This window comes from Phycodurus eques, chromosome 14 (genome assembly GCF_024500275.1).
Source record: "Phycodurus eques isolate BA_2022a chromosome 14, UOR_Pequ_1.1, whole genome shotgun sequence".
Taxonomy (NCBI): Eukaryota; Metazoa; Chordata; class Actinopteri; order Syngnathiformes; family Syngnathidae; genus Phycodurus; species Phycodurus eques.
The window spans coordinates 3,105,626-3,132,402 of NC_084538.1; the positions used below are offsets into that span (position 1 = coordinate 3,105,626).

The 26,777-nt window shown below is 43.5% G+C and overlaps 1 protein-coding gene across 1 annotated transcript in view; it reads right to left on the minus strand.

Annotated features, from left to right (window-relative positions):
• Positions 1-3,222: 3,222 nt before the first annotated feature.
• The window catches only part of palm1b (paralemmin 1b), a 33,406-nt gene continuing 9,851 nt past the window's right edge, over positions 3,223-26,777 (minus strand). The window contains exons 2-7 of the mRNA XM_061696906.1: positions 23,824-24,262; positions 13,673-13,715; positions 12,935-13,015; positions 7,204-7,319; positions 6,105-6,175; positions 3,223-5,826 (exon numbers count right to left, since the gene is read on the minus strand). Of these exons, the coding sequence (XP_061552890.1) occupies positions 5,465-5,826; positions 6,105-6,175; positions 7,204-7,319; positions 12,935-13,015; positions 13,673-13,715; positions 23,824-24,262 (1,112 nt within the window). The 3' untranslated portion in view covers positions 3,223-5,464. The remainder of the gene's footprint in view (positions 5,827-6,104; positions 6,176-7,203; positions 7,320-12,934; positions 13,016-13,672; positions 13,716-23,823; positions 24,263-26,777) is intronic.

Genomic DNA, 26,777 nt, shown 5'->3' on the forward strand with positions numbered 1-26,777 from the left:
CTTACAAAATGGCTGAACAAGCGGAGGCGAGCGCTGATTAGTCCGCTCGTCTCCGAGAGCCCGCAAGAGGCGGGGCTTAAGGGCTGCCCTGGCTGCCATTGGTCAAAACGGCCATCAATTTTAATGCGGGGGGGCGGGGGGGCGGGAGGATAAAACACAAGGCCGCGGCAAATTTCCACTCGTCGGCCAAACCATTAGGTACACCAGCTTGCTTTTTCGATTCATTTTCAATACATTTTCCAAACTGGGACGGCTGTCGAGGTCCACACTGACATGCTAACCTCAACAGTTTAGCATATTAATTATTTATATAAAGCATTAAACTGTCTTGTTTTAATAATATTTTGAGGGAATCAATCGCAACTGTACTGTTCCTTTTGTCTAAAAGTCATCAAAATGACATAAATACTTACACATTTTACACATGATATCAATATTTAATCAACCCCCCCCCCAAAAAAAAAAATTATAAAAAAATAAATAATGTATACAATGTGCATAAAGTGACATTTTGAACACCATCCTTACTGCCAACTCACATTAGCCATCCTAGTGTTTTTTTTCTCTCAAGGCATTGAATTGATCGCAAATGGACTGTTCTGGTTGTTTTACAAGCTGTTTCGCCTCTCGTCTGAACAGGCTTCATCAGTTCATGCAACAAGTCGGGTGAGAGGCAAAACGTCTTCTTGGACAAACACAACAGTACAGTTGCGATCCATTCAATGCCCTGAGAATGAAATGACCCGGACAAATGCGAATATTCACATGGATAGTCGGGACTCCTAAATAGATAGATAAATAGGAGAGGTTGAAAAAAATCGCTAAGAAACTCATTGACTGCCAGGCCTCCACGTTAACATGGATATTTGAATTCAACAGCCGTCAATGGCAGTGAATGAGTTTTAAACGGTCCCAAGTTGGCAAGACTGCAGACATTGTAGCGCTTGCTCGCTGCCTCGCTGCTTGTACAGTCCACACTCATGCACATCAAAACAAAAGCGCCGCTTTCAAAATAAAAGCACTGCACATTTGACATTTTAGAGACTTTGTGGCCGAATGTGACCCGCGGGCCACAGTTTGGCTAGACCTGGTTTGGCTGATGTCGTCAAAAGGGTTCTTAACTAACTCACAATGTTGTTATTATTACGGTGTTGGTTTTCAGCAGTGTTTTACTAACACTGGATCAAAGTGACATATTTCTAATATGCTATACACAAAAACTTGACTTGACATGTTGAACCCATTCAGGTGTTCTGCGCATGGCCTTAGATGGTCATAAATATACGTTACACTTGAGATTATTTTTTCTCATGTACTAAAACGTTCTGAAATCTCTTTTAATCATTTTATAAAACATGACTTTGTCAATAGTGAGCAGGGATCCCAAGTGGTTAGCGTGTTTGCCTTGCAGTTATGAGGTTGGAAGCGCCGGCCTTCGTTTCCCACATTTCAAAAGCGTACACGTTCGCTTCACTGAAAATTCGAAACTATCCACAGGTGCGAATGCGTCATTTGTCTATATGTGCCATTCGTATTTACATGACACTGCTTATGCACTTCTGGTTAGATGCAATCTGCATTGTGTTGCTTTGTACCCATTTGACATGTGCATGTGACAATAGCCATATCTTTAATATAAAATAATAATAATAATAATAAACACGTCAGTGCAATGTGTACATTTGAGCTGTACTGGACAGCAGCTGGTGCTGAAATTGACCCAGCTCCAAAGTACAGTACATGTTGATTTCACTGGGCTGTCTTATGTTTGCCTGCGCGGGCTTTGGCAAGTTACAAAGCTGTTCGCATACGCCCTCTCGTGGCGTGTTCAAAGAAGTGCAACTTCCGAGTTCATTCCAGTCTTTGCTCACCTGACTTGAGTTAAGCAGTGTTGAACGGTTAGACTAGCACAGGATGGATGTGCAGGCATCAGCGTTCAACCGCGACTTGCTTGTTCTGTCACACAGATGCACAAAGTCTGAATCTCAACCATTAAGTGCGTTGATAATGTATAGCCGAGGGTCCAGTTTAGAGGGCATTGTGGTTTGACACTACTCCCTTGGAATGCCACAAGGCAGAGTTTTCCCCCAGTTTAACTGTAGGCAGGGCTCACCGCAGTACGTTTCGGGATTCTGCAGGTGACTAACTCAAACAAGCGGGCGGCAGTCGAGTCTCACAAAGCCTGCTCGCTCACTAGAGGTTCAAAATAAATTGTTGGTAGACGGGGGAGTTGTGGGGCATAGCACCTTGAAGATAGAACGAAGTGATAATCAAGTGTCTAATGCGCAAACATGGGATGGATGGCCGGCTTCCAATCAAACCAAACAGATTGGGGTCTTATTTCGATGACATCTCTTCGTCTTTACCCATCTGACCCGGCACATTAAAATGGTTTCTGGTGTGAGAGGATTACACTCAGCGCTAACTAACAAAAGGGTAGACCAAGTTAGTCCGGAATCAGCGCTGGAAGGAAGCCCGTACAGATGGTGAATGCAACATTAGAAGTCACCTTCTGTCCCACGAACATACTTGTATCATGTTTCTATCGTTGTCCAATAATCTGGCCCATGGGGCAAAAATAGCCCCGGCGTGTTTCCGTAGAGCCCGCGAAACCTGACGTATCCTAATTTTCATGCGAGCCCAAGGCAGATTGGTCTGAAGGTCAGAAGGAGTTTGTTTGGAGACGGGTCTGGCAGCGTAACACTTTAGTGGCAGAAAGTCGATTTAAACTCACGCCTGTCTACCTTGCTACCTCGCTCCGTGGACATATTTAAGTTGATAGCAGCTGTCACCAGCTCATTCTGTATTTATTAAGGGTACCCGCTCACATTGTCTGTTGCCAAACCATGACCGGAGCAGAGACAATGCTCCATCAAGACTGTCCGTTGCGCCACTTTTAAAGGCAATGACAGGAGCCGCTTTGATTGGCGGCGACTGAAGTCGGCTGGAAGCACTCTCACAACGGCGTAACCCGCCCACCCACGGATCCGCCGGCCTGCGCTGGTCAACGAGATTACCAACACCAGCCCAGTCCGCCTCTGGCGCAGTTGCGCCGCCTGCCGTGCAGGATTTACACCGTTTACGAAAAAGACACTTTCTGTCCAACTAATAATTATGCAATAATTTTGTCCCACAGGTATGTCTCCAAGCTTTAAAGTTGACTCAACTCCTAAAATGACACTATTTAAAAAGTAGACCGCAGCAACCCATCAACAGACGCACTTTTACAGTAGCAACAGATTTTATTTGGTTCATAAAGACACAAAAAGCATTGAGTGTGAGCTGCGCAAAGCCTGACTTCTTCTTCTTCTCGTTTACGGGCCAACACATCCCAGTGGAACCCCTGCTCGCTTGCTTTTACATTCACGTGAAAGGGTGATCGCGCACACATCAAAAAAAGAGACTCAACAGTGACGAGACGGTCCAAACAGTTGCAAGGCTTCATGCAGTGCTACGAGTCTACTGGCGGGGGGGGGGGGTCAGAGGAACACTGACATCCCTTCCCCCCCGGCAGCTGTGCAACTCACTTGTTCGTAACGGTTGAAATCATACAAAAAGCTGTGACTTTCATGTACATATACTTATATATATATATTTATATATCTCACACACAGTACTGACGGGAAGCGTTTATGGAGTATATTGTGATCGAACGGTGATTCGCGTGACTGGCTGGATTTATGCATCACAGTTCTAGTGACACAATTCAGATTTTTTTTTTTTTCGGGGGGGGGGGGGGGGGGGGGTGTTCTTGGTGGTGCATGTCGGATTACGTGTCATGAGGAATCGCATTTCTTCACATCTGAATCAGGCCTCTTCCACATGCAGATATCAGATTTGTATCGGATATGTACCAATGCGAGTGCGGCGTAAAACGCACAAATTGGATATACCCCGAGTTGCGTCTGCTTAAACAATGCAAATAAACACATGGAAGTGTCTCCCGACCGCTGTGCTGTGAGCGACCATCAGGTGTGCCGCGGGAAATGACGCAATTTCGCTTCATTTCCCAGAAAATTATTGACTACAACTCATGCATCTTCGTTTATCTATCGATGCCAGCAACATATAGTGACAGGCAAAACTATTAAAGGCTCTTCCACCAGATGGCAGAAGGTATAATTAACCTGTGTACCCACCTTTTGCCAGTCATTCAACAGAATAGCTTCGTGTTCAACTAAACAGACCGAAATTTCACGCTAAGTAAATTGGGATGAGACCATCATTATTCCCATACTCTTTTGGAACATTTTTGTTTGGTGATACGCCGTGAGATTTTTCTAATGTTAAGTATGTGCATCGGGCTCAAAAACAGATTTTTTTTTTTTGGGGGGGGGATGCCAATTAAATATGGCATAAACAAAATAAATGGCGACAGTTGCGGCCCGTGCAGCGGAGTAATGTGGGAGTCGGCTAAGACCAACTAAACACTATGTAACGTTTAACATTTGTATTTATGCATTGTTACTTGTTTACGCCTGAAGTTATGTACAATTTGGGTATCTGCACACGTGGGTGGTTTCATGCGTTACGTTGATGTTCGGACGTGTGTCACTTGAAATGTACTTGACGTGGAAACGTATATTGTCGGCAATAAATCCGAATTGGGCACTTGGACCTGAAGCGTAAATCCTCCCCAAGTTAGTCAAATAAGACGCTGGTTAATGACACAAAGCTTACATGCAAGTTAACGGTGACGGCGATGATGAATTACACACACAGAACCGCAAACAAAAAACAAATAAATACACTGTATAAAACATAATTTCATATCAATATATTAAAATACTATTCAAAATAATATCTTGGACAATATTGCAATATGAAATTGGCTGATAAATAGCTAGGCTTACACAGAGATATATATTTCCAAGCATCTGTGTCTTGTTTGGACTATGAATGACTTTTTAAAAATGTTTTTGTTAGTTTTCTGGGGGGTTTTCCCTCCTTTTGAGGGGGTCGCGGTACAATCCAGAGAGCGAACAGCTATTTCCTCCCTTTCCAACAATAACAACAAACAGTACAGTACACAGTCCCATAATCATAATCATAATCATAATAATAACAAAGATATACTGAATACAATAGACAGAAAAATAGAAAAATATCAATAGGAACCAAAAGTCAAATACAAGAGTAAAGAAGGCTGAGTACTTGTGAGTCTTTGTGGTTATTTTGTTGTTGTTGTTGTTTGTTGGAGCTGGAGCTTGTTTTGGCTCTCGGTGGCGGAAAGTTGGCATTGTACGGTCCTGACACACGGACACACATGCGCGCGCGCATTCTGCACATACACACACGCGTACGTACACTTAAACACAAAGCTAAAGTACACGTCTGGCAACAGACAGATGCATTGGCGCACAAGCCTGCACATTAGCACGCACACCCTCTCTCTCTCTCTCTCTCTCTCTCTCTCTCTCTCACACACACACACACACACACACGCGTACACAACTTGCACAGCTCACATGACCACGCAGCACTTGCAGCTCTTTTTCTTCTCCTTCTCCTCGAGCCCGTCGGCCTTTTCCTTCTCCGCCATGCTCCCGTTGGGCGGCGCCTGGTCGTCCGTGGCCCCGTCCCCGGCGCCCGCCGCCAGCTTGGCCTCCCCGTCCTCGATCACCACAAACTCGGCCTTCACGTCGCCGTCCGCCCCGTCGGCCCCCGCGGCCGGGCGGCCGTCCCGCTCTTCCTCCACCGTCTTGTAGCCCATGAAGACCAGCGTGACGGGGTTGTCGGCGCTGGCCTTCTCGGGGCTGGGGCCCAGCAGCTCGGCCTCCATTCCGGCCACCTCCCTCTTGGGGGTCTGCGCGACGCCGTTCTCTCCTGAGGGGGGCGGCAGAGACGGCAAGTCGGGGAGTGAGGGGAAAGAGAAGTACAGTGAGCCCGTGTTCATCGTGGGAAGTACCTTACAAACCTTTCCGCTATCGGTACAAATCTACGCTACAGTAAATCCCGGCAATACTTCACTTTTACACGAGTGTGCGAATACTTTGCCACCGCCATCGGTGGCGTTTAATAGCGCTCGCTGTCTCGGGGAGCCGCGTCGGGAAGTTGCTATGGTTTCCGCTCTAATTGTGTGTCGGCGTGGCAACCCGACGTACCTCCATTTTCTCTGGCCACGCCCTTATTGGCTGGCACGCCTGTCTCCAGTTCTTCAATCTCCTGCTCCAGCCTGCCTCAAACACACACACACACACACACACACACAGACACACACTCAAATGTGAACAGCATTTTTGCATTTAATGCCGAAAATGACCGCAAACAATTTCAGTATGAAATTCCCATGCACTGCACTTTTTGATAAACACTGTTGTGAACTATGTATTCACGTCTAGTATTCAAGCTTTTAAGCCCCTGCATCTGTGAAAACATTAGATATAATATTTATATATTTCAATTTAACTCCACTATCACGTTAAGATTACACCGAAACAAACAATTATAATCCCAAATAGGAGAAATCTAGAGGAAAGCATATTTTATCCAAGGGTTATGCATATTCATTTATTTTATTTCTCCACAATATTAATTGGATTCATGCAATGAATCCCTAATTTCAGTTTATTGTAAAGCTTAAACATGGGAAATTGGTGACTAGGTACTGTATATTTTGGCTGAAAGTAACGCAAGCAGGTAATATTTGTGATGAGTATTTTTTACATTTTGACAAAGAAAAAAAAAGACAAAGGAATATCCGATTATGTGAAATGTTACTTTTATGTAGTGAGATGAGTTGTTTTTCAAATTCTCCAAAGGGCAGCAGCATGTGGTTAACACGTTCAAATCTTTGGCTTCTTACCACCCCCAAAATTCATGTTAGGTTCTTTAAATACTCTAAATTGTCTATTTATGTGAATGTGAGCGGGAATGGTTGTTTGTCTAGAAGCGCCCTACGATGACCTGGCAACCAGTCTCAGGTCGAACCGAAGTCATCTTGGATAGGCTCCAGCTCACCCTTGACCCTAATAAGGACAAGCCCTATAAAAAATGGATGCATGGTCAAAATCTGAGCGTGGCCAATATGTTTCGTGATTATAATACTTTCTAAATTGTGTCACTTTCAGCCGATTCAACAACTCCAAATGACTTGTTACTGTTGAACCAAATAAGTTGTTGTTACTGTATCCAATCCAATGTAAAGATCTTGCAACATCCAATCACAGAATTCTCCAAACCGTTTTTTTTTCTGACACTGACCTGAGAATGACCTGCTCCAGGATTCTGGTCTTCACCTCCTCCTCCAGCAGACGCTTCTGGGTCTCCTCCTCGGCCGGAGCGCCGTCTAACAACCAGCGCTCCCTCAACGCCTTGGACTGCAGGGGCGAAAGCGAATAAGTCGTTGAGCTTCTTTAAACTCTAAACCCCTCTGAAACCCAGAGCTACTGCTACTCAGGTCCTAGTTAATGTGGAATTTGATTCAAACTTATGAAATAAAACATTTGTGATCATTAGCATATTGTAAGAAACGGATGAATAGCAATATGCAACCCTTTATTTCAACTGTATAGATTTGCAAATGATCACTTGCCATATCCCATCAATCGTGAGCTATTTTTGATCGGGCTACTCATGTGGTCCCTTGAGGGCCGCCGGGTGCCCGGGAGCACCATGTTGGTGACCCCCGCGCGAGAATATTATCCTGAGCGCTTATCCTGTGGTGTGTGTGGGGTGTGTTAAGAGTGATTTTTCTTCCTTGATCTGCTTGTAAAACAATCGGGGGCCGACAGCGGTAAATATTAAACCTGTTCAATATTTAAAAATCATAAATCAACTTCAGTCTACATTCTGAACAAGGGAGCATATTTGGTGATGGCCATATTGATTGCGGACGGAGCGAGGAACAAAATTCTAAGCGCGCATCTCACCTATTGAGCTCGGATTACTTCGACGGGAGCAATTTGAAAACCTGGCGTTATCGTTCCATCTCCGGATCAGTGCCGCTTGCGAGCGTAACGGTGACAAAGGTCTTCACGGCCAGTTAAGAGATCGCCGACCATGCCCAGATGAAAAGAACTCGTTGGCCCCATTAACCGTCTTCATCCCCTTAATCCGTTTCCAAATGCTATCATGCTGTTATCTTAACTCAGCGTGCAATTGTGGCCCTCCTGCAGATACCAAAACAAATACTTGTCACGGCTATGAAGTACTGAAGAAATATAAACCACGATGGGCTTTTTTCCACGACTGGTGACGCACAGGTGACCTCTTGAGGCCGTACGGAAAAGCAGATGGGAACGTTTTCCAACTCCGTCGGGACAAAAAAAAAAAAAAAAAAAAAGTCTTGACTTGTGAATTCCTCAGCTGTGATGCAATAACAATTTCGACAGCCCCTGTTTCTTTTCCCCTTCCTCTGTTTCCTGCCTCCTTGCATGCGTTAAGCAGTTCGTGAACTTTTCGGGAAGGTGTAGCGTGGTAAACTAAGCTGTAAATGTCAAGAGTGGATCCCCACTCTTTCTCATCTGGAGATGTTTCATCTGTGGAAGTGCTTTTCTTTCAATGCTCCCGGCGAGTATAGCAGTGTATATATACACACACACACAGCACACAAGACGTCAATTACGAGGGGCCGTCAGGGACATAATTCAGGACTACATCTCTCTCGCTCTCTCACACACACACAACTGAAACACTCTTATTACACTACCGAAATGCACTACAACACTCCTGAAATACTCTCTCACTCACAACTGAAACCCTCACACGCACCGCCGAAGTCATTTCACACATCATACACGGTCATATACTGAAAGGGGATCATATAGTATACTGAAATTCAGTAGAGTGGATAAGAGTCTTTTACAAGTGTCTGTGAGCAAAACGAAATACATTCAGTCGTGGTTTGAGAGTGTTTCAGCGGTGTGCGCGAGAGCATTTCAGTTGTCTATCTTGAATGATGTCCCATCGTCAAGGGTGGTGTTGCAATAACGTAGAAAGACAAGAACACACACATTGTAATTCAACACCCTTCCTCCGCCAGACCAGCACTGAATCAAAACAAAAAAAAAAAACAAACAGAAAAAAAAAACGCTCGCCTCTCTCTTTCTCTCTCTCTCTCGCTTTCTCTGCCGTCTCAATCCTGCCACACCCTAACGCCGCCAGCGGATGACATCATGCAATGTACTCTCGCACACGCGCACGTGCACACGGGCACACGCATACATCCACGGGGTCGTAAAGTTATGTGTCTCTCCATTGTTCTGTGGGGTAAAAAGCTGCAAATGTAGCAGACAAAGGGCGGAACTGTGACACACACGTCTCTGGGGATATTACATAGACATCATTTCAGGGAAGAGTTTATCGCTATCGAAAGGTCCACATCCATTGAGTACATCTCCATTAAACGGGTTGCAGTGCAAAGTAGGGCGTATTTTGCACGAGGTCGTTTTAATGGAGTCCAGACAAATGGTTAACACGCCAAAAGCATCTTATGCTAAGCTCACCACGATGATGATCGCACACCAAACAAAAATGACACAAAAAGATGCTGAAATAATGACGCTCTCGTCTCAATTTAGTCACAAATTGACTTATTCCGTTTGAACACCGAACACCAAATCGAATCCCACTATGGTTGTCGGCATGGGGAAGTTGCTATGTCCCGTTGCAATGTGATTGGCTGCTGCACTGCGGGAAGGGCAGGCTAACGCGCACGCAACGAGATGAATATGTATCACATTTGTACAAAATGAAGACAAATTAAGATTGTTATGGTCAGGGTTTGTGTAATTCATAATAAAGGCACTACACTGGAGTAATACATTTCTTTCAATGCTTCTTTCCTGTAGCCAATCATATTGCAGCAGGCCGTGTCTATAACAGTAGTGGAATTAGCAGCCAATTTTGGGTGAATTTCATGGTTCGTCTTTTAAAGAAGGTACTATACCAGAGTATGAGCTTTTCTTTTAGTATTCACTCATTGCTTAGATGGAAACAACAATTAAATTGCATGCTGTTGGAATACAGTGAACCGCCGCATATTTGCAATTCGGCAATCGCGAATTGGCCGATTTGCGGATTATTATTATTTTTTTTAAAAGTCCCGTTATCTGCAAAAAGATTCACCGTAGTCGCCGTTTCTGTGCTCGTGCCATCTGTTGGCATCGTTGGCCTGAGGAAACAATTTGAAGTGAGTTGAAGAGCTTCATTGAGATAAAACTAGTCCTTTGTCGTCACCTTGTGGACTCTGCGGCCCTTTAGCGGGAGGCCTCAATTACTTCAGTCGTAATTACGACGACTAGCCGCTGGGTGTATAGGGACCGAAACCGGCCGCAAAAAGTGTGACTTCATTGCGTCACTATATCAAAGGAAACAGCCAATGTGGTACAAGATGTTTTAAATTTGGGTTTCCACATTAATGGCGACGCCAGGCTATGACGACTTGCTGCAGCTAGCACAAATTTCTTTCAACTGTAGCGCGAGATAACACTTTCTATGTCGCGTATGTTTGTGTGTGTGTGTGTGTGTGTGTGTGTGTGTGCGTGCGTGTCCGTGAGGCGTTTCCTGTGGGTGGGAGTGGGACAAAGCAGTGTTTCCTCTGCCAAAGCCGTCCGCATTGTCCGAGGCTTGCGCGTTCCCTCAATGAAGTACACAATGACCGCATGCTCACACACTTCACACACACTCACACAAACGTGATAAGAGATGAGTTCTGAAAATAGATGAACTCTTTGTGTTCTCAATAAGTAGGAAGTAACAAAGTACAAATATGTTGTGACTGTACTTTTCAGGTAACTCTACTTTACCTGAGTATTTCTTTTTCTGACGACCTTTTACTTTTATCCGCTAGGTTTGAAAACCGATATCTGTACATGCTACTCATTACTTTGTCCGAATGGGCTTGTTGCTTTTTTTCTTCTTCTCAATCATAGCAGATGACGCCGCAATGTATTAAAGACGTTAAATAGAGAGATGTAAAGTCAAGAGTGGTTGAGAGAGATCTTGATTGATTGAGATCTTGGGGGAATAAACAGGGACACCAGAGAAATGGTACAACGTAAACCAGAGCGCATTGATAATGATGACTCAACAGATTCGGAGAAACAAGATATTCCCCGTGCGTAGCCTCATTCTAGAGAATGTGGTGACGTTGTCAGGTATATGAAAGATTTGTTGCAAATGCGTTGTGCCTAAAAAAACACCAGCCCCTGGCATTAAAAAAATATGTCTAATCTGAAAGATCACATACTGTATAAATTGTATTTTTCCAGTTGTTATCATTTCCTTATTAAACTGCCAGTCCTCCATGTTAACATGGATATTTAAATTCAACAGCCGTCAATGGCAGTGAACAAGTTAAGCATTAAGTTAGTTTTGACAACATAACATTAGTAATGATGATATACATTTTGAGCCAAAGATAGCTAGCTCTGAAACAACATGACAATGTAAAGTAGTCAGTGTACAGCTTGTGTAACAGTGTAAATTTACTGTCCCTTCAAAATAACGCAACACGCAGCCCATTAATGTCTAAGCTACTGACAACAAAAGTGAGTACACCGCTATGTGAAAAGATCCAAATTGTGCCCAAAGTGTCTTATTATTCTTCAACCTCTGCAGGTTTGTCCATTTTCCAAAGACAACCTCTGGATGTGCCGCTGAGCAAGTGCACTCAACTTCTTCGTGGACCTTGGTGGACATTCTTTTTTTTTTTTAATTTATTTCTTTTTTTGTCCGCGATCTCTTTGCCATGAGGTGCTGTAGCGAACTTCAAATGACCAGTATGAGCGTGTGAGAGCGATGACACTAAAAAAAAAAAAAAAAGCACCTGCCGGTGTTTTTAATTAATTTTCCACCACCTGAGACCTTCTAACGCTAACGATTCACATGACACTGGGGAAGGAAAAATGGCTAATTGGGAGACATTTGGACATTTTCTATCAGGGGTGTGCTCACTTGTGTTGAGTTATTGTGGGGGACAGTTAATTTACACTGTTATGAAGCTGTACACTGACTACTTTGCCATTTCGTCAGTGTTGTCCCATGAAAAGATTTGAGAAAATATTCCCAAAAATGTGAGAAGGAGACTACTTTTGTGTGCAGATTGTGATGCAGTTTTTTTCCCACTGCGTCAAGTTATCGAAACAAGTATTATATATAATTGACAGTGAAAAGTCATTTTTACGTTTGTACTTTTTTTTTGTACCTTTACTTAATTCAATGCATACATAAGTACAAAACGTCTACCTACACCAGTCTTTCTTTACCCAAGTAACTATTTCTACTTAAGTACAGAGTGCGAGTACTCCGGCCTCCTCAAACTTTGCTTATCGGCAGCCTGGCCAAATACCTTTGACAGCGTTGACGCACGCGCTGACAAAAACCTGGCCTCTTGATACGACAAGTGTGCGAAGAGTCCACCGTTTGTGCGCGTGTGTGTGTGTATAAGCAGCATGTGAGGGAGCTCCTGGTGTTATCTGCCGTCCATTTGGAACATTCCAACGGTCGGGGAGGCTCGCACACGGCTTGAAGGAATCGCTGAGGCTGGGAGTTGGCGGGCGCCGTTGCCTGGGAGGCCTCGTGAGCTGGCAGCGTTTGTTTATCATCAGCTTGGGTTGAAGCAAGTTAAAGGTTCAGCGCTCGGCATGACTTTTATTCGTTTTTGCAGATAAAGGGAGCCGCGACAGAGAAAGGACTGTCAAAATAAATAAAGGGAACAGTTGTTATTCTGCCCTTGTAGCAACATGTTGTATTATCCATTTTTCTGTGGGTGGGTGAACGTTTGTGCCCAGGGGCCTCATTTGATTTTTTTGTTTTTTTACAATGAAAGATAAATTGAACATTTCAGAGGGATTTTTCATGATTTATCATGAAGAAATGTCAGCTAAAATGTATCTGTGAGAGCCACATACGGTAGGTCCCAGACCTGTGCATTAATCCGTTGCCTTTTTTTGTAATTTGTTTTCCTGAATAAGGCAAAATACCAGTGTACCTTGAGATGTTGTAGTTGTCGTCTGTCATCGTCCAGCTGCCTCCTCTTATTCTCAATCTCTGTCTGCTTCTTCCGTTTCTCCTACAACCGCATTAGCACATTAATTGTATGCATATTCTGCTCACAAAACCACACAGAGACAACAAAAAATATGAACTCCAAATAACGTAGTGTGTCACAACAATACAAAATGTATTCTTTTTTGTTTTCATTTTCAAGCTATTTTGGCTGAGGCGAACGCTATCGATAGCATTCATTCAAAGCATGCAGCAAAAATTCACAACGCTTACTGTCAGTGAGTGTAAAAAGAAAGTGTATGGCGTACATGTCTTTCGTGTCCAACTTTCATTTACTATTTACTCTTATTTCTTTTTATTTAACGTGTGAGTGACTTTCAGCTCTGGGTTGCATTTGAACGAATATTGGTTGAATTTGCCACAGGATGTACATTAAAAAAAAAAGTGTCTACCATTCAAAGCATGCAGCAACCTTTACAACCTTTACTGTTGTGAGTGTATTGATACTGGATAATAGTGTGTAGGTAATAAAACGTGTATGTATGTGTGTCTCGTTTATCTTTCTTAATTGCGACTAATTACAGAGCTAGCGAGTAAGCGAGCGTAAGCGTGTGCATTAGCGTTTGATAGTCTGTAATAGTGGAAGGGGATGTAAACGGTTACTGGGTTGAGCGGCGTTACGGGGAGCGGGGAAGATATTCCGTGTTTCTTTTCTACTCACAGCGATGACCTGGAGCCTCTCCTCTTGCGACACCTCATCCATCCTCAAGGGGGAGAATGAAGAGAGAGAGAGAGAGAGAGAGAGAGAGAGAGAGAGAGAGAAGCAGGTGAAGCAAACGTTCGCTGACTTCAGCATTTGCTTGTAGGCCGCCCGAGAAAACAAACTCTCAACAAGTTCAATACTCGTTGCTTTGCTTTGCTTTGGACTCTTTCCAGTCCAGGAGAGCCGGTGGAGGCATGCTAATGTGCCAGCAGGAGAGTCCTGCTCTACTCATAATGTGTTCCAGACAAGAGGCGGGAGACCATGATGGGAGAAAGGATAGGTATAAATAATGCTGGGAAAGTGTCACCATGTAGCGCTTCTGTTTTCTTTTGGTATAAACACAAACAGAGTTAAAGGCGGGTAGAATGAAGGGTTAAAAATGCAAACTTCTAGCAGTAAATTCCCCAATGAATACAAGTTTTTTAAATCAACAAATATATGCGTATATATTTTTAATAATACAAATTTAACCATATATAACAAAAAGATTTTCTTTTTAGGAAAGTGCAACAGTAACAGTTCGAACAGTAATATACTACAGCTTCTTCTTTTCTTTTTAGGAAAATGCAACATTGATAGTTTTGCTTCTTTTTAGGAAATGAGCGATCAGGACAAGTGCAACAGTAACAGTATGCACAGAAATATATATATAACAGCTTCAATCTTTTCAGGAACATGCAACATCGACAGTTTGTCTTCTTTTTAAGTAAATCAACAGACAAGGTCAACGGTAAGTTTGGACTGAAGTATTTTACAGCTTCAATCTTTTCTTTTTCGGAAAGTGAGACATCGTTTGTCTTCTTTTTAGGAAATAAACGCTGCGGGCAAGAGGAACAGTTCGAACAGTAGCGTAAAACAGCTTCAACCCTTTCTTTTTTTTTTTGGAAAAGTGCAACCTTAATTGGCTGTCTTCTTTTTAGGAAATGCACAACACAGAGAAGAGCAACATTAACAGTAAAACAACCAAATGGCAACAACGGCAATTGTCTCATTCACACACAGAGTGACACAAACATTGAACATTTAACCATCAACCAACACACACACACACACACACACACACACACTCAGAGACACAAGACTGCCTTGTGCTGCATGTCAACAAGCCACATCAGCGTCACATGGACACGACCGCAATCATCTGATCGACCGCCGCCCGTGCAACACTCCACTCACGCTTTCTCGACGTGCGCCCGCGCAGCCTCACGTGAAGGCTCCCGGTGTGGGAAAAGCATTCCGCATCAGTGTCTGCCAACATTTATTGAGCCACAGAACCTTATTTTCCCTTATGCGAAAAACCTCACGGCATGCCACCAAGCAAAAATGTCACAAAAAGTACATTGAAGCAACGATGAGCTCATCTCAATTTGCTCACTAATTTACTCGGTGTGAAATCTGGCCCGTTTATTTGATCACGAAGACAAATGATTCCGAATGAACGAATGGCAACAGGTGGATACGCGTGAATTCTATCTTCTGCCATTGAATTGTTCGGCCTGTCACTATCTATGATACAATATTTGGAGTAAATAAATAATAATTTTCAGAGCAATTAAGTGAAACTGGATCATTTCACTGGCACAGGGGTTGAAATTCACTGTTTTAGATTATATACAAAAGTGGGCTTCACGTTAGTTGCATAAAGTTATCGTTTTAGTTAATGAGCTAACAACAGGGTTCAGTTATTTGAGGGATAATACCAGTGTGTATTTCGTGGGTGTGGCTTCGGGAAAAAGGTGAATCCGAGAAACATCGCCGCATTGTCAGAACAGTAATTACATCTACTGTAAGACATCGAGGTCAGATAATTGTGGACCGATAGCATCGGTCGGACCCGCCGATAAACAGAGGAAGTGTTCCTGACCAAACAAAGCCATATTTTGTCAATATGTCAAGGCAGGTGCATTGCAGGAGAGCTCATGTCTGAAGCAATTCCCCTGATGAGTGCAGCCAGTGCTCTTGTAGCATTTCCAGGAAGGAACACATTAAGGGCTCGCTTAGAGCCCCACCAACCCGCTCCTAAAAGCATCCTTCCTCTGGCACCGCTATTCACTTTACAAAAGACTGAAATATCACCGAACACATCTAAACGAGACCTAATCCCACCAGTCCCTAAATGGAAGTCTCGAGTCTATGCGAGAACTTACAAAGATCCCTTAGAGTAGTGCAAAATACTGCAAAATGAAAGTGTGAAAATGAATATATTTCATTTAAATTCAACTGCTTACAGTCTTTTGGCCCTTTCCTGTGTGATTTCCAGCTGTGAGATACCCATTTGGCACATACTGTAAATTTATCATAACGCAGAATTTAGCCACAGTTTGATTAATTTAGAACTTGTTTATGCCGCGCCATCTGGATGGGGAAAAAAAGTGGACGATAAAAAAAAAAAATGATGTCGAACAGGTGCATCAATTGGACACCATATTAACAGCCTGTAATCCACCCACGGAATAAAGCAGCCAGTAAACACGTCAATGCGTGAGCTGGGAAATATTGTAAGCAACCATGCGGGACGACTTGCCTTTATTAGAAAAACAAAACAAACAACGGGGAACGCTATTAAAACCAGTCGAGTGGAACAATCACTTGCAAAGTGTTTGAAAACGGCGAAAACGACAAACCGCCCACTTCACTTTTTAATTGGAGGCGTTCACATGAGAGGCAATCATCGGCTCAGGTCTGAGTGGCACTTTTGCGATTGAATTGAGAAGTTCATTTGGAGTCCATTAAGGTGAGATACAAAAAAAAAAGAAAAAGAAAAAGAAAAGAAAATCAGCACGGCTCCTCAAAGTTGTGAAAAGTCTCTAAAAGTGAAGCCCTGCGAATACTGCACTCGAGTGCATCCGGAAAGTATTCGCAGGGCTTCACTTTTTTCCCCATATTTTGCTACGCTACGGCCTTATTCCAAAACGAATTCAAGTCATTGTTTCCTTCAAATTTGACAAATTAGATTTTTTATAATCAATAATGTTTTTATTGAATCAATCAACAATTATATAATGCAAGGAATTTAATTTTTGATTAAAGTACGATTAATTACTATCACAAAAGCAACAAAAATACCAATGTGCTTGCAAAAAAATGTTTTTTTTTCTTTATGTCTGTGTTGATTCTCAGTTATCCAGGTCATGGTAATCCGCAAATGAATCGAGACAACTGGATTCCTCGTTTGACGACGTGTGTTTTTTTTGTTTTTGTTTTCCTCATTTTTTCCGAACACGTTCAAATATAACTTTAAACAGATGAAAGTGTCATCCTTTATCCACTACTACCGGGTGATTGAAAGGTAACTCCCTGTTTTTAAGTACTTTTAAGTCATTTCTTTCTGAACTATAATTCTTACAAGAAATGAACATGAGAAGAAAGTGGGAGTTTGATTTCAAATTGGATATGGATAGCATTAGCCACCACTTCTCGTATTCGCCCTTCAAGTTCTTCCGAAGTCGTTGCTTTGGTAGAATAGACTTGCTCCTTTAACCATGGAACATACACCAAAAAAAATGGAGAAAACAATATTACAACATATGAATAAATTCTAAGTATTTTAAAATAGGGAGTTACTTTTCAATCATCCTGTACTTTAAAGGGTAAGCAAGACAGCCGACGTTGGCAAGGAATGAATGGATTATCCCACACATACACACAATTAATAGAAGTGTCTGGCAGGGGAAAAAAAGAAAAGTTTCCACTACACAGAAAGAATGATGAGAATGAAATGACTCTCGAGTTTAACGACCTTCGCTATGCACTGGAAGAGAAAGGAAACTAATCTCCAATTTCCCCCCCCCCCCCCCCCCCCCCCCACACACACACAGCTGGAGAAGCACTTTGCTCTACGAGTCTCTGCTCCATACTTCCACGTCTTCCTTCCTTTCAGGCCCGACAAATAAAGACAACAATGGCCCTCCCCACACATACACACATACGCATTCTTGTCCCAGGCCAATTGCACATGCAGGTCAGCGCATCCGACTGTCTGAAGCAGCGACGGTCAAAACTCGAGGAAGTCCGCCGAGGTCCAATGTTAGCTTTTGAAGAGGTCAGCCCCCCCTCAGAGAAGGACCATGAATAATATCTCTAGCGGTTGTACACAATAAAGTGAAGTCATGTCTGAACCCTTCTGACATAATATAGGCTCAGCTGTAGTGTACTGTACAATGGGAAAAACAACAACATTAAAAGCTTCTTAACCTATAGTCACTATCATAAAACAGCTAATTAATTACAATCACTGTAAAAGTAACGAGCAGCATGGAACGGAGAAAAAGTAACGTTTCTTCTTAACAAAAATACTCAAGTGAAATGTATGATGCAGAAAAACTACTCTGCATTAAAACTACTCTGACAAGTACAATTTGTCCAAAACGTTCATGGTCCCTTCTGACAATCCCCTGGCGTGGTCGCTTTAGAGCGCCTCGTTGTCGAGGCGAAGAAGCGTTGTGGTGGGGGCAGGGGGGGGGGGGGTCGGGTATTTTTGCAGCTCAAACGTAGTTATGTCTCGGTGTAAGAAAGATGTTAGAAAAAAAGAAATATATAAATAAATAAATAAATATATATATATATATATATATATATATATATATATATATATATATATATGAGTGATTACCAACACAGTAATCCTCTGGGGTACATTCGTGTAGATGTTGCCTCTAGGGTATCAGTGTCAAACTCAAGGCCCGGGGGTCAGATGAGGCCCGCCACATCACTTTATGTGGCCCGCGAAAGCAAATCACGCTCGTCAACTTCTGTGATTTTTGCTCAAATCTGTACCCAAATTCCAAATTGTCATAATAATAAACAATGTTGAGATATTGCATTTTTCTGTTACCAAACCCTTCTTCTACAGTAATTTACACAATACTTGAACAAACTATTATCCTTGTCTTCGGATTGTGCAGGGAAAGAAATGGACTCCTACCCTGAAAGTGCAGCTAAAGGAAGTGTATGTGTCATCTTTTTAGCCAATCAGCAATATCCACACATAGGAAGCCTACGCATTAACAAGACAAGGCCATCCGACGCTGCCTAACGCAGGAAGCATTAGGTGCCTTCCACTGGCCGATCCCAAAAACAAAGGTTCCCAAGAGGCTCGGGAATTGTTTTTGTTTTGTTGGGAATTGTGAGCAGAAGTGCATATTTGTGTGTGTTAAAAACTCGGGTTATGTCCAGTTCAAAGTCCCCCCCTTGGCTTTGTATCAATAGGCCTTTTGATTGCGACCACTGGTGATCATCATGAGTGCGCGCCAATGAATGTGAGCTGGGGGGAAATCGACTGGAGAGGATAAAAAAGACACTTTCCAGAAGGCACGATATCTGGTGCTGCTCTCTCGCTTCGTCTTATCTGTCATGACAAAGCAGTCGTTGGAAAGGGGGAGTGGAGACGGAAGGAGGGGTGCTAATGTGTAATGTGACCATCCAGGAGAAAAAGAGATTAATAGAAACGCGCTGCACCGAAAGAAGCAAGGTGGGCCGCGTTGCATCATCTAATAATATCTCACATTCCTACTATACTATGTTCCTCCTTTCCGTCGACCAATAGCGACTGTCTGAGCTTCACTACATTGAACCCTCGCTATTCACGAGGGTTAAGGACCGAGCAACCAACACGACGAGCAAAAATGCACAAATGAATGACGCCTCCCCCCGAATACAGGGCTACCGAGTGCCGTCATCCCATCCGTGGCGATTCGGCATAATTGCCAGTTTCGTACTAAGGACTAATAACGTGGCCTATTTCTACCACTACAGCGTGCAGTTAGTCATCAAGCCATGCCTACAACCTGAAAAAAGGCCTCTTCCCTTAAGGGTTATGTGTTTTGTGTTATTTGGGTTTCCGTGTCTGTTGTGCAGACCCACGGTGAATTGGACAACCTCTCCACCGGGCGTGAATTGTCTTCACAGGGTCTTAAACTTCCACCACTTCCAAAAGCGATCTGGAGGTTTCTCTGCATCGTCTGGATAGGTTTACCACCATGAATTCTCTGGCGTCAGCCCACAAGGAGACCTCACCTGCCTGTCGGACATCCCCTGGAATCTTTCGTCACGCTGCTGCTCGCTGTCAATATGGCTGACTGTCAGCCGACGCGAGCTCAGAGGGAGCTCGGCGTTTGGGCGGCATCTTCGGGCATGACAGAAGGAGCACAGAAATATGCTAATCGGTGTCCATAGATGCGTTTTTCATTGAAAAGTTTGAGTTATGTTCTACAGAATTCAGAACGAGGTCAGTTTGCGAATCGGAAAGGGTTTCTTGGGCTCCCAGACGCTTCCACTTCCTTTCTTAATTCCTGATCTGGTAGCTAACGACTGCATTGATGGTTGCTTAATGACAATGAGGCTCATTTTCAGTATGAATATATATCACCGTTGGGTAAGGAGACACCCAATGTCCTTTAATAATGGCCAAGCGGCCAGGCTAAAAATAGCTCACTGGGCCACAGCGACCTCAAGCAGACTTTTGTACTCATCAGCACACTATTGGAAATAGTGATAGAGTCCAGTTGTGAGGGTACAATTTACTTTTTGTTCCAAGGGGTCTTAATAACATGGATGTGATGTGCTTTAGTCAAAATATACCCAGGATCAAGAATTATAGAATACTTTACAACCGCCATACTTACATTAGCCTGTTTTGAGGGAGGGCGGGACTGCTCATCCCGTTCACTTCTACTGCGGGGGCAACACTGACTACAGCTTTTGTTACCATGACGACCAGGGGGCGAGGCTGCTGTTCGTCCACAATGTGAAGGCGGTGGGGGTGGAAAGACATAAAAGACTGGATTTCATTTTCACTGGTGACAGGCAGGTGAGACTATTTGCTAATCTGTGCAATCAGATGCCTCCCAGAGCCCGCCAGCTCATTGTGCCACACACACGGGAGCACAGGAGCTCACATGGCGCCGCCGAGGCCACAAAGCCCGCCGGCGATCGGGCGGATGAGACGAGCGCCCGGCAGCTCCACCGAGAATCGCTGAGCGGACAGAAAGCGGACACGAGCCACACGGGAGGCGGCCTGTCCCTTTGTCACAATGTAAAACAGTACCCAGGTGTCTTCATTACATCTGTAGCATACCTTCGTCATCCAAGTTTTTACAGCTCATTTCTTGCTCGGGTGAAATTGGCTGGTTTTAGGGGCGGATCTGTCTCATGCAGTGAGCTCACCTCACTTACTGCTGGGCCAATGGCGAGCCCGACTTTTGTTAGAATGAAAACCAAACGCCTGACGCCAACAACTTCATTTAGCAATCACGTGTCGTTTATTAGAAGCTAACCCCCCCCCCCCCAACACACACACACACACTTGTCAAATAATGCAGCGGTGTGGCACATGACAGGGCCATAAACAAATATACCCCACCCTTAAGTAGCTAAACATTTTTACAGTTTATCATTATTATCGGAAGCTAATGCTGGTGAGACTGTTCGCTAAAGCTAATCTGTGCACTTTGCAGCTCATCTTATCTTTTGATGGTAGTGCTTCAGAAGCGCTACCACTCAGGAACTTCACCCAGCCACGCCGATTAGGTCATCAGTACACTGAGAAACTCACTGTAGGTGCCGTGTTATGTAAATTGGCCCCACTGTGATGTCACAGTAGGTCAAAATTCAGAAGGGCTTACTGGCACATTTGCAGAAATAGGCAGATAACTACAGTAAAGATTTAGTTCATTTTATTTCCCACTACCGAGATATAAAAGAACGTTTATCATCAAGCTGCGAAATTCAGGTTTGTAAACCACTGTAAAAACTAATGGATCACTGTAGATGGCGGAGTTCCATTGTTGAGATCAGCACAGCCTTTGAGACGAAGATAAAGATTAGGGGGCACATCTCAGCTTGTCACGTTGATTATGGAGGTTGGATAAGTTTAGGGACCTGACACTCCAACAGAGTATGTTTATGTACGGTATAAACAGAGTATCTGTCACAGTAATTAGTAAAACGTGCGTGTCGCGACCGTGAGAAAAGATGATACAGTTCATGTAATGAATGGTGAAGCGCTTCTAAAAAAGCCCCTGACGCTCGTGCGTGGCTCAGGGTGCATTTTAGCGTTGTGCATCCCTAAAAAAAGAATTATTTTGCAATCAAAAGCCCTTTCTCGGGCTTGTTTTTGTTGTTTAATAGTTTGAGGTGTGACAAAACCAAACAATTTTAGCGTGAAAGTCACTGTTCTGCTTGACATGTTTCTTTTCACAAAAAGCCAAATCAACCCATGTTCTACTTATTACTAAGAACAGACAAATACAGGAACAAAGTGATTTACACTTTCTTATGTTAGGTGCAGTGCTGAAATAGTCACAGAACATAATATTCTGTGGGTCTTAAAAGATCAGTGAAAATGCTCGGAAACAGTTAGCAGCAAGGGGAACTCTGCTTGGAAAACCGCTGGCAGTGAAAGTGTTTAATGTGTTGGTCAAACTCTCCAATGAAACGTGACAGTTTTTACAAATGCTACTGCACATAAAATAGGATTCCATACGAATGTGAGATAATACATACAATATGTAAGACGTAAGCAACTAAAAAGTTAGAAACAGCCCTCACAGTAGTAAGCTGCAACGGGCGTGTATTTGTGTTTACGCTCTCGCCTCGCATCACTTTGGCGCAAGTCTGATCAACAGAAGACGTGTGCAGAGACAAAGGCTGGAAGAGAGACTAAAACAAAAACAAGCACTTTTATGTCGTCTACCCCACCTGCTGTTCGCTAACAAAGCAATCACGGGGCCGGTAACACGCACTATTTGTGTGTTTACTGTTACAATCAGTCAGAAACACAACGGCCCGTATACAAACCTGCATTTGTCTGTGTTCCATTCAGCTGACTTTGCAGACGGCTGCATAACTTTATCCAGAGCCCGCCTTCATCTGAGTTCGTTTTGATTTTTGATGGATTCTGCCGACCAACTTTATTGACGTTAATTACGATTTACGACAGCATTGCTTGTTTTTTCATTTTGATTTTCGATGAACTTAGCTGACAATGCGGAGGACCTCAAAGCTGTATCCCGAGTCCACATCATCTGTGTTCATTTCGATTTTTGACAGATTTACATGGCTGTGCGGACGAACGAATGTGATCCAGAGCCTGTATTTACCGGTGTTAATTTAGATTTTGACTCAGTACACAGACATCCGCATCGCATTATCCGGAAGCGCCATACATCTGCATTAATTTAGATTCTTGATGGATTCAAGAGACTATGCAGAGGACTGCATCGCATTACCCTGAGCATTCATTTATCTGTGTTCAATCAGAGGTTTGACAGATTCATCTGATTTAGCGGACGACCGCATATAATCCAAGTGTGATTTCATCTGCGTTCATCTCGATTTTTTGTACAGAATCCACAGGTGTTAGTTTCGAATAGTTTCATTCAGAGCTTGCATTCTGTTTTTGTATAAATGCAATTGACTACATGAACGAGTGCTTTATAATTTAACCTTTACTTGGGATTTTTTTTTTTTTTTTTAATTTAAGGGTGACCCACTGACTGTTTTACAAGCCATCACATTAACCGCCCCCAGGAGCTAGAAAGGCCACACATATTACACCGTATGCATACTGGTGTACTGTACTGTACCGACTTGAGCACAGCAGCCTAGTGACACACACACACACACACACACACACACACACACAGATTCCAGACAGGGCTATGTCATGGCCAACACCGTGCGCCATATTGGAGCAGCAGACTGCTCACATCCCAACACACCCGCACTGGATGAGGAAGGCAGTCGGCATCATCACAGGATTAAAATCAAAATAAGAGGGGTGATGATGGTGGTACTGATGCTGACATATACACACACACACACACACACTCTCTCTCTCTCTCTCTCTCTCTCATCTTCTCTCAGCAGCACAACAGATCGATATGACATGATGGAGCACTGGCGTAAACATGTCCGGATACACCTGTCAAATGCAAAAATAAAGGCAACGGCGGGGAAAAAAAACATGCTTGAAATAAGAAATCTAACGTTGCGCACATTTATGAATATTTTTCTCACATTTTCCCTGCCATTTGAATCATTTTTTCCCCCCACTGTGACTGCGGGATGCTGCCCACCACGAAGCAAAAGGAAGCAAAATCACGACTTACTCGTCCCTGCTGGTTGATCCCTTCTCCTCCTCCTTTCCACGCTCACCCCCCCAAGAAAGAAAGAAAACACGCGTGGTGTTGTTTCTCCCTCTTCTCCCTCCACTCCTTCTTCTTACAAGCCCCCCTCCCTCCTCTTCTTCTTCTCGGAGGTGATGCTGGTCGTCCGGGTGCGCGCACGCGGTTCTCAGGCCGACTGTGGCGGCGACACCCCCGCGGCGCTGCGCCTCGACGCACTCGGCGGAGCTCCGTGCATGGGCGGCGGTTGGGAGGCAGGTTGTAATGTCGTTAGTAGAGAGGGAGGGAGGGAGTATGGAAGGAGGGTATGTGAAATGGAGATGGAAGGAGAGGGGAAGGGGGAGGATGGGGAGGGGGAGGAGAAAAAACAGGGAGGGGGGGGGGAAGGGGGTCAGGGGAGGGCCCTTGGAATAAAAAGACGTTTCTTATTTTGCCGCTGCTCCTGTTGTGTTCAGCCAAGTGAAGCTTCTTGTTGGCTCAATCGCAGCTCTGCTAGAAAAACAAAAAAGGGAAAAGAAGCCTTTTATTTCATTTGGGCTTTGTCGCCCTCGAGGGGATAAACATGTCAAACACACCTGTTCATTGTGACAACATCCATAATGCTATTTTCTGAGGCTTACGTTAAAGGACGTTTTTGGTTTTTTTTCTTCATTCTGCTGGACTCAAGAGCAAGCGAGGGGTATTGCACCTACATTGAATATCCTGCAGAGGGAGCCAGAGTTCAAGAATGAACGTGTAACAGACATTGCTGCTGCTATTCTGGGTCCAAAATATATTTTTAATGAAATAGTCTTTTTGGGGTCCAATTTGTATCCAGGTGGAACAATATTTGTATTTTAAGACCCCCCCAAAATACTGAGTATTTGAGCCTGTGTACTAGTATGCTCTTTGTCCTCACAATTCAGCCCCTGGTAAAACGAATGTATCTCACTGGTAATGTTTTTACACTGCTAATGCCACTTTTGGCCTACTAGTACACAATTAAACTTTGTTGATATTTATTAGTTCTGCACATGCAACACTAGTAGGCCAAACTAGTAGGCATGTTTCACAGACTTGTATCAAGGATATCTGAACAAACGCTCAAACTGCTTTCCATAAATCCGTTTTGAGCATTTATTCAATATCATTGTTACCCAGTTTATTCATATACTAGTCGGCGTTTTCTCTTCACAAGAAAGACAATTGCGCGCACTAGTAAAACGACTGCCTTACCAGTAACGGATGACATTTCTCCACACTAGTATGACAACTTTGGCATACTAGTGAGACAACTACTATATGTTCATAGTGAGGCAAAACTGTTCACTAGTTGACATCTGCGAACAACTATTACTACGAGTGAAGCACCAGATGTCAATAAGTACAATTGTGTATTGTCATTAGTTACACTTGTAGCATGCAGTTGTAAAGTAGCGCAGTTTTGCTTCATTGATGACATGTACAATGGATATAAAACGTCTACACACCCCTGTTCAAATGTTTTGTGTAAACAAAAAAAAGAGATGAAACCAAGGTTGACGTTTTGGGCCATAATTCCAAAAGATACTATTATATGTTTGGCAAAAACACAACACTGCTCATTACCAAAAGAACACCGTACCTACAGTGCAGCACGGGGGTGGAAGCAGCATATGTTGGGGCTGTTTTTTCTTCAGATGGAACTGGGGCCTTAGACAATCAGGAGGGGATTATGAACAGTCTAAAATAGCAGTCACTGTTACCACAAAACCTTCTGGCTCCTGCTCGGAAGCAAAAGAAAAGTCAACAAAAGTCTGCTAGAACATCTGAGATTTATTTGGGGTTAATCACAGGGACTTTTAATGGTTGCAGGTGTGTACTGACTCCCATTTAAGTTTGAGTGTAATTGGTTGACACAGCCACATCAGTTTAAAGTGGGTGTGCACACTTGTGCAACCACATTATCCTTAAGAGACAATCATTCTACTAGTGTGCTGAATTGTCTTACTAGGGCATGAAAATGAAAGAGCATACTAGTACATGGACCATATGCCTAAAAACTCAACCTGGTAAAAAAAATTATGAATTTGAAGGACCCGCCTCGCCCTTCCCTCACAAAACTCATTCACTAGCGCCCCCTGGAAAAAAATCAGCGCCTGGCGGCAGTTTCGCCGATGAACACGGAATTGTGTGTACACGTCCATAAGTACAGGACACAAGAAAAAGTCTGAAGGACCCATGCCTGGAATCGAACAGGAAGTTGGCAATTTTTGCCGATTTGCCATGAAAATGGGGGTGCTTTCATTCTTCTTATTATTTACCTGTGTGTGTATTTGTTTGACATACCTCAAAAATTGCACGACTCATGGAGGACAGGTGAGCTATCACAGCCTTTTATTGCTTTTTTGTGCCAACATATTGGACATTTTACCCGCCCTGACTATCAAAGACGAGCTAGTTTACATTAAAGCCACGATGTCGCAAAGCATTTTATCATCCAATCGCGTCAAGCTTTTCCACGCCGCAGCCACTAGGAGGCATTATTTGCACGGTATGTGGGGATTGCGCTGATGGCCTGTGATATATTTACCAGCGATATAATCCTTCGTTTGTTTGAATTTGCGGACTCACAATCTAGACAACGCATAAGAATTCACGTCTATGGACAAGCTTGTCTTCAGTGAACGTAATGTACGAGTTTGTGTCAGCAAAGACAATTAAGGCGTCAACCAACCTAATGCGCATGTTTTTGGTAACAAAGACAAACGAATGTAAATGTTTTTGTAAGTATCAATAATTCAAAGAACCTAACTCAAATAGTTTTGTAAACGTTCAATATAGTTTCAGGTTTTAGCCGGCGAGACAATTTGCGCCGCTTTTAAAGGAAATGAGAGGGACCGCTTTGATTGGACAAGATTGAAGTTAAGCCGTGTGACCCCCACACCAGCACAGACGTCCCACTTCCAATCGCGCTGGGT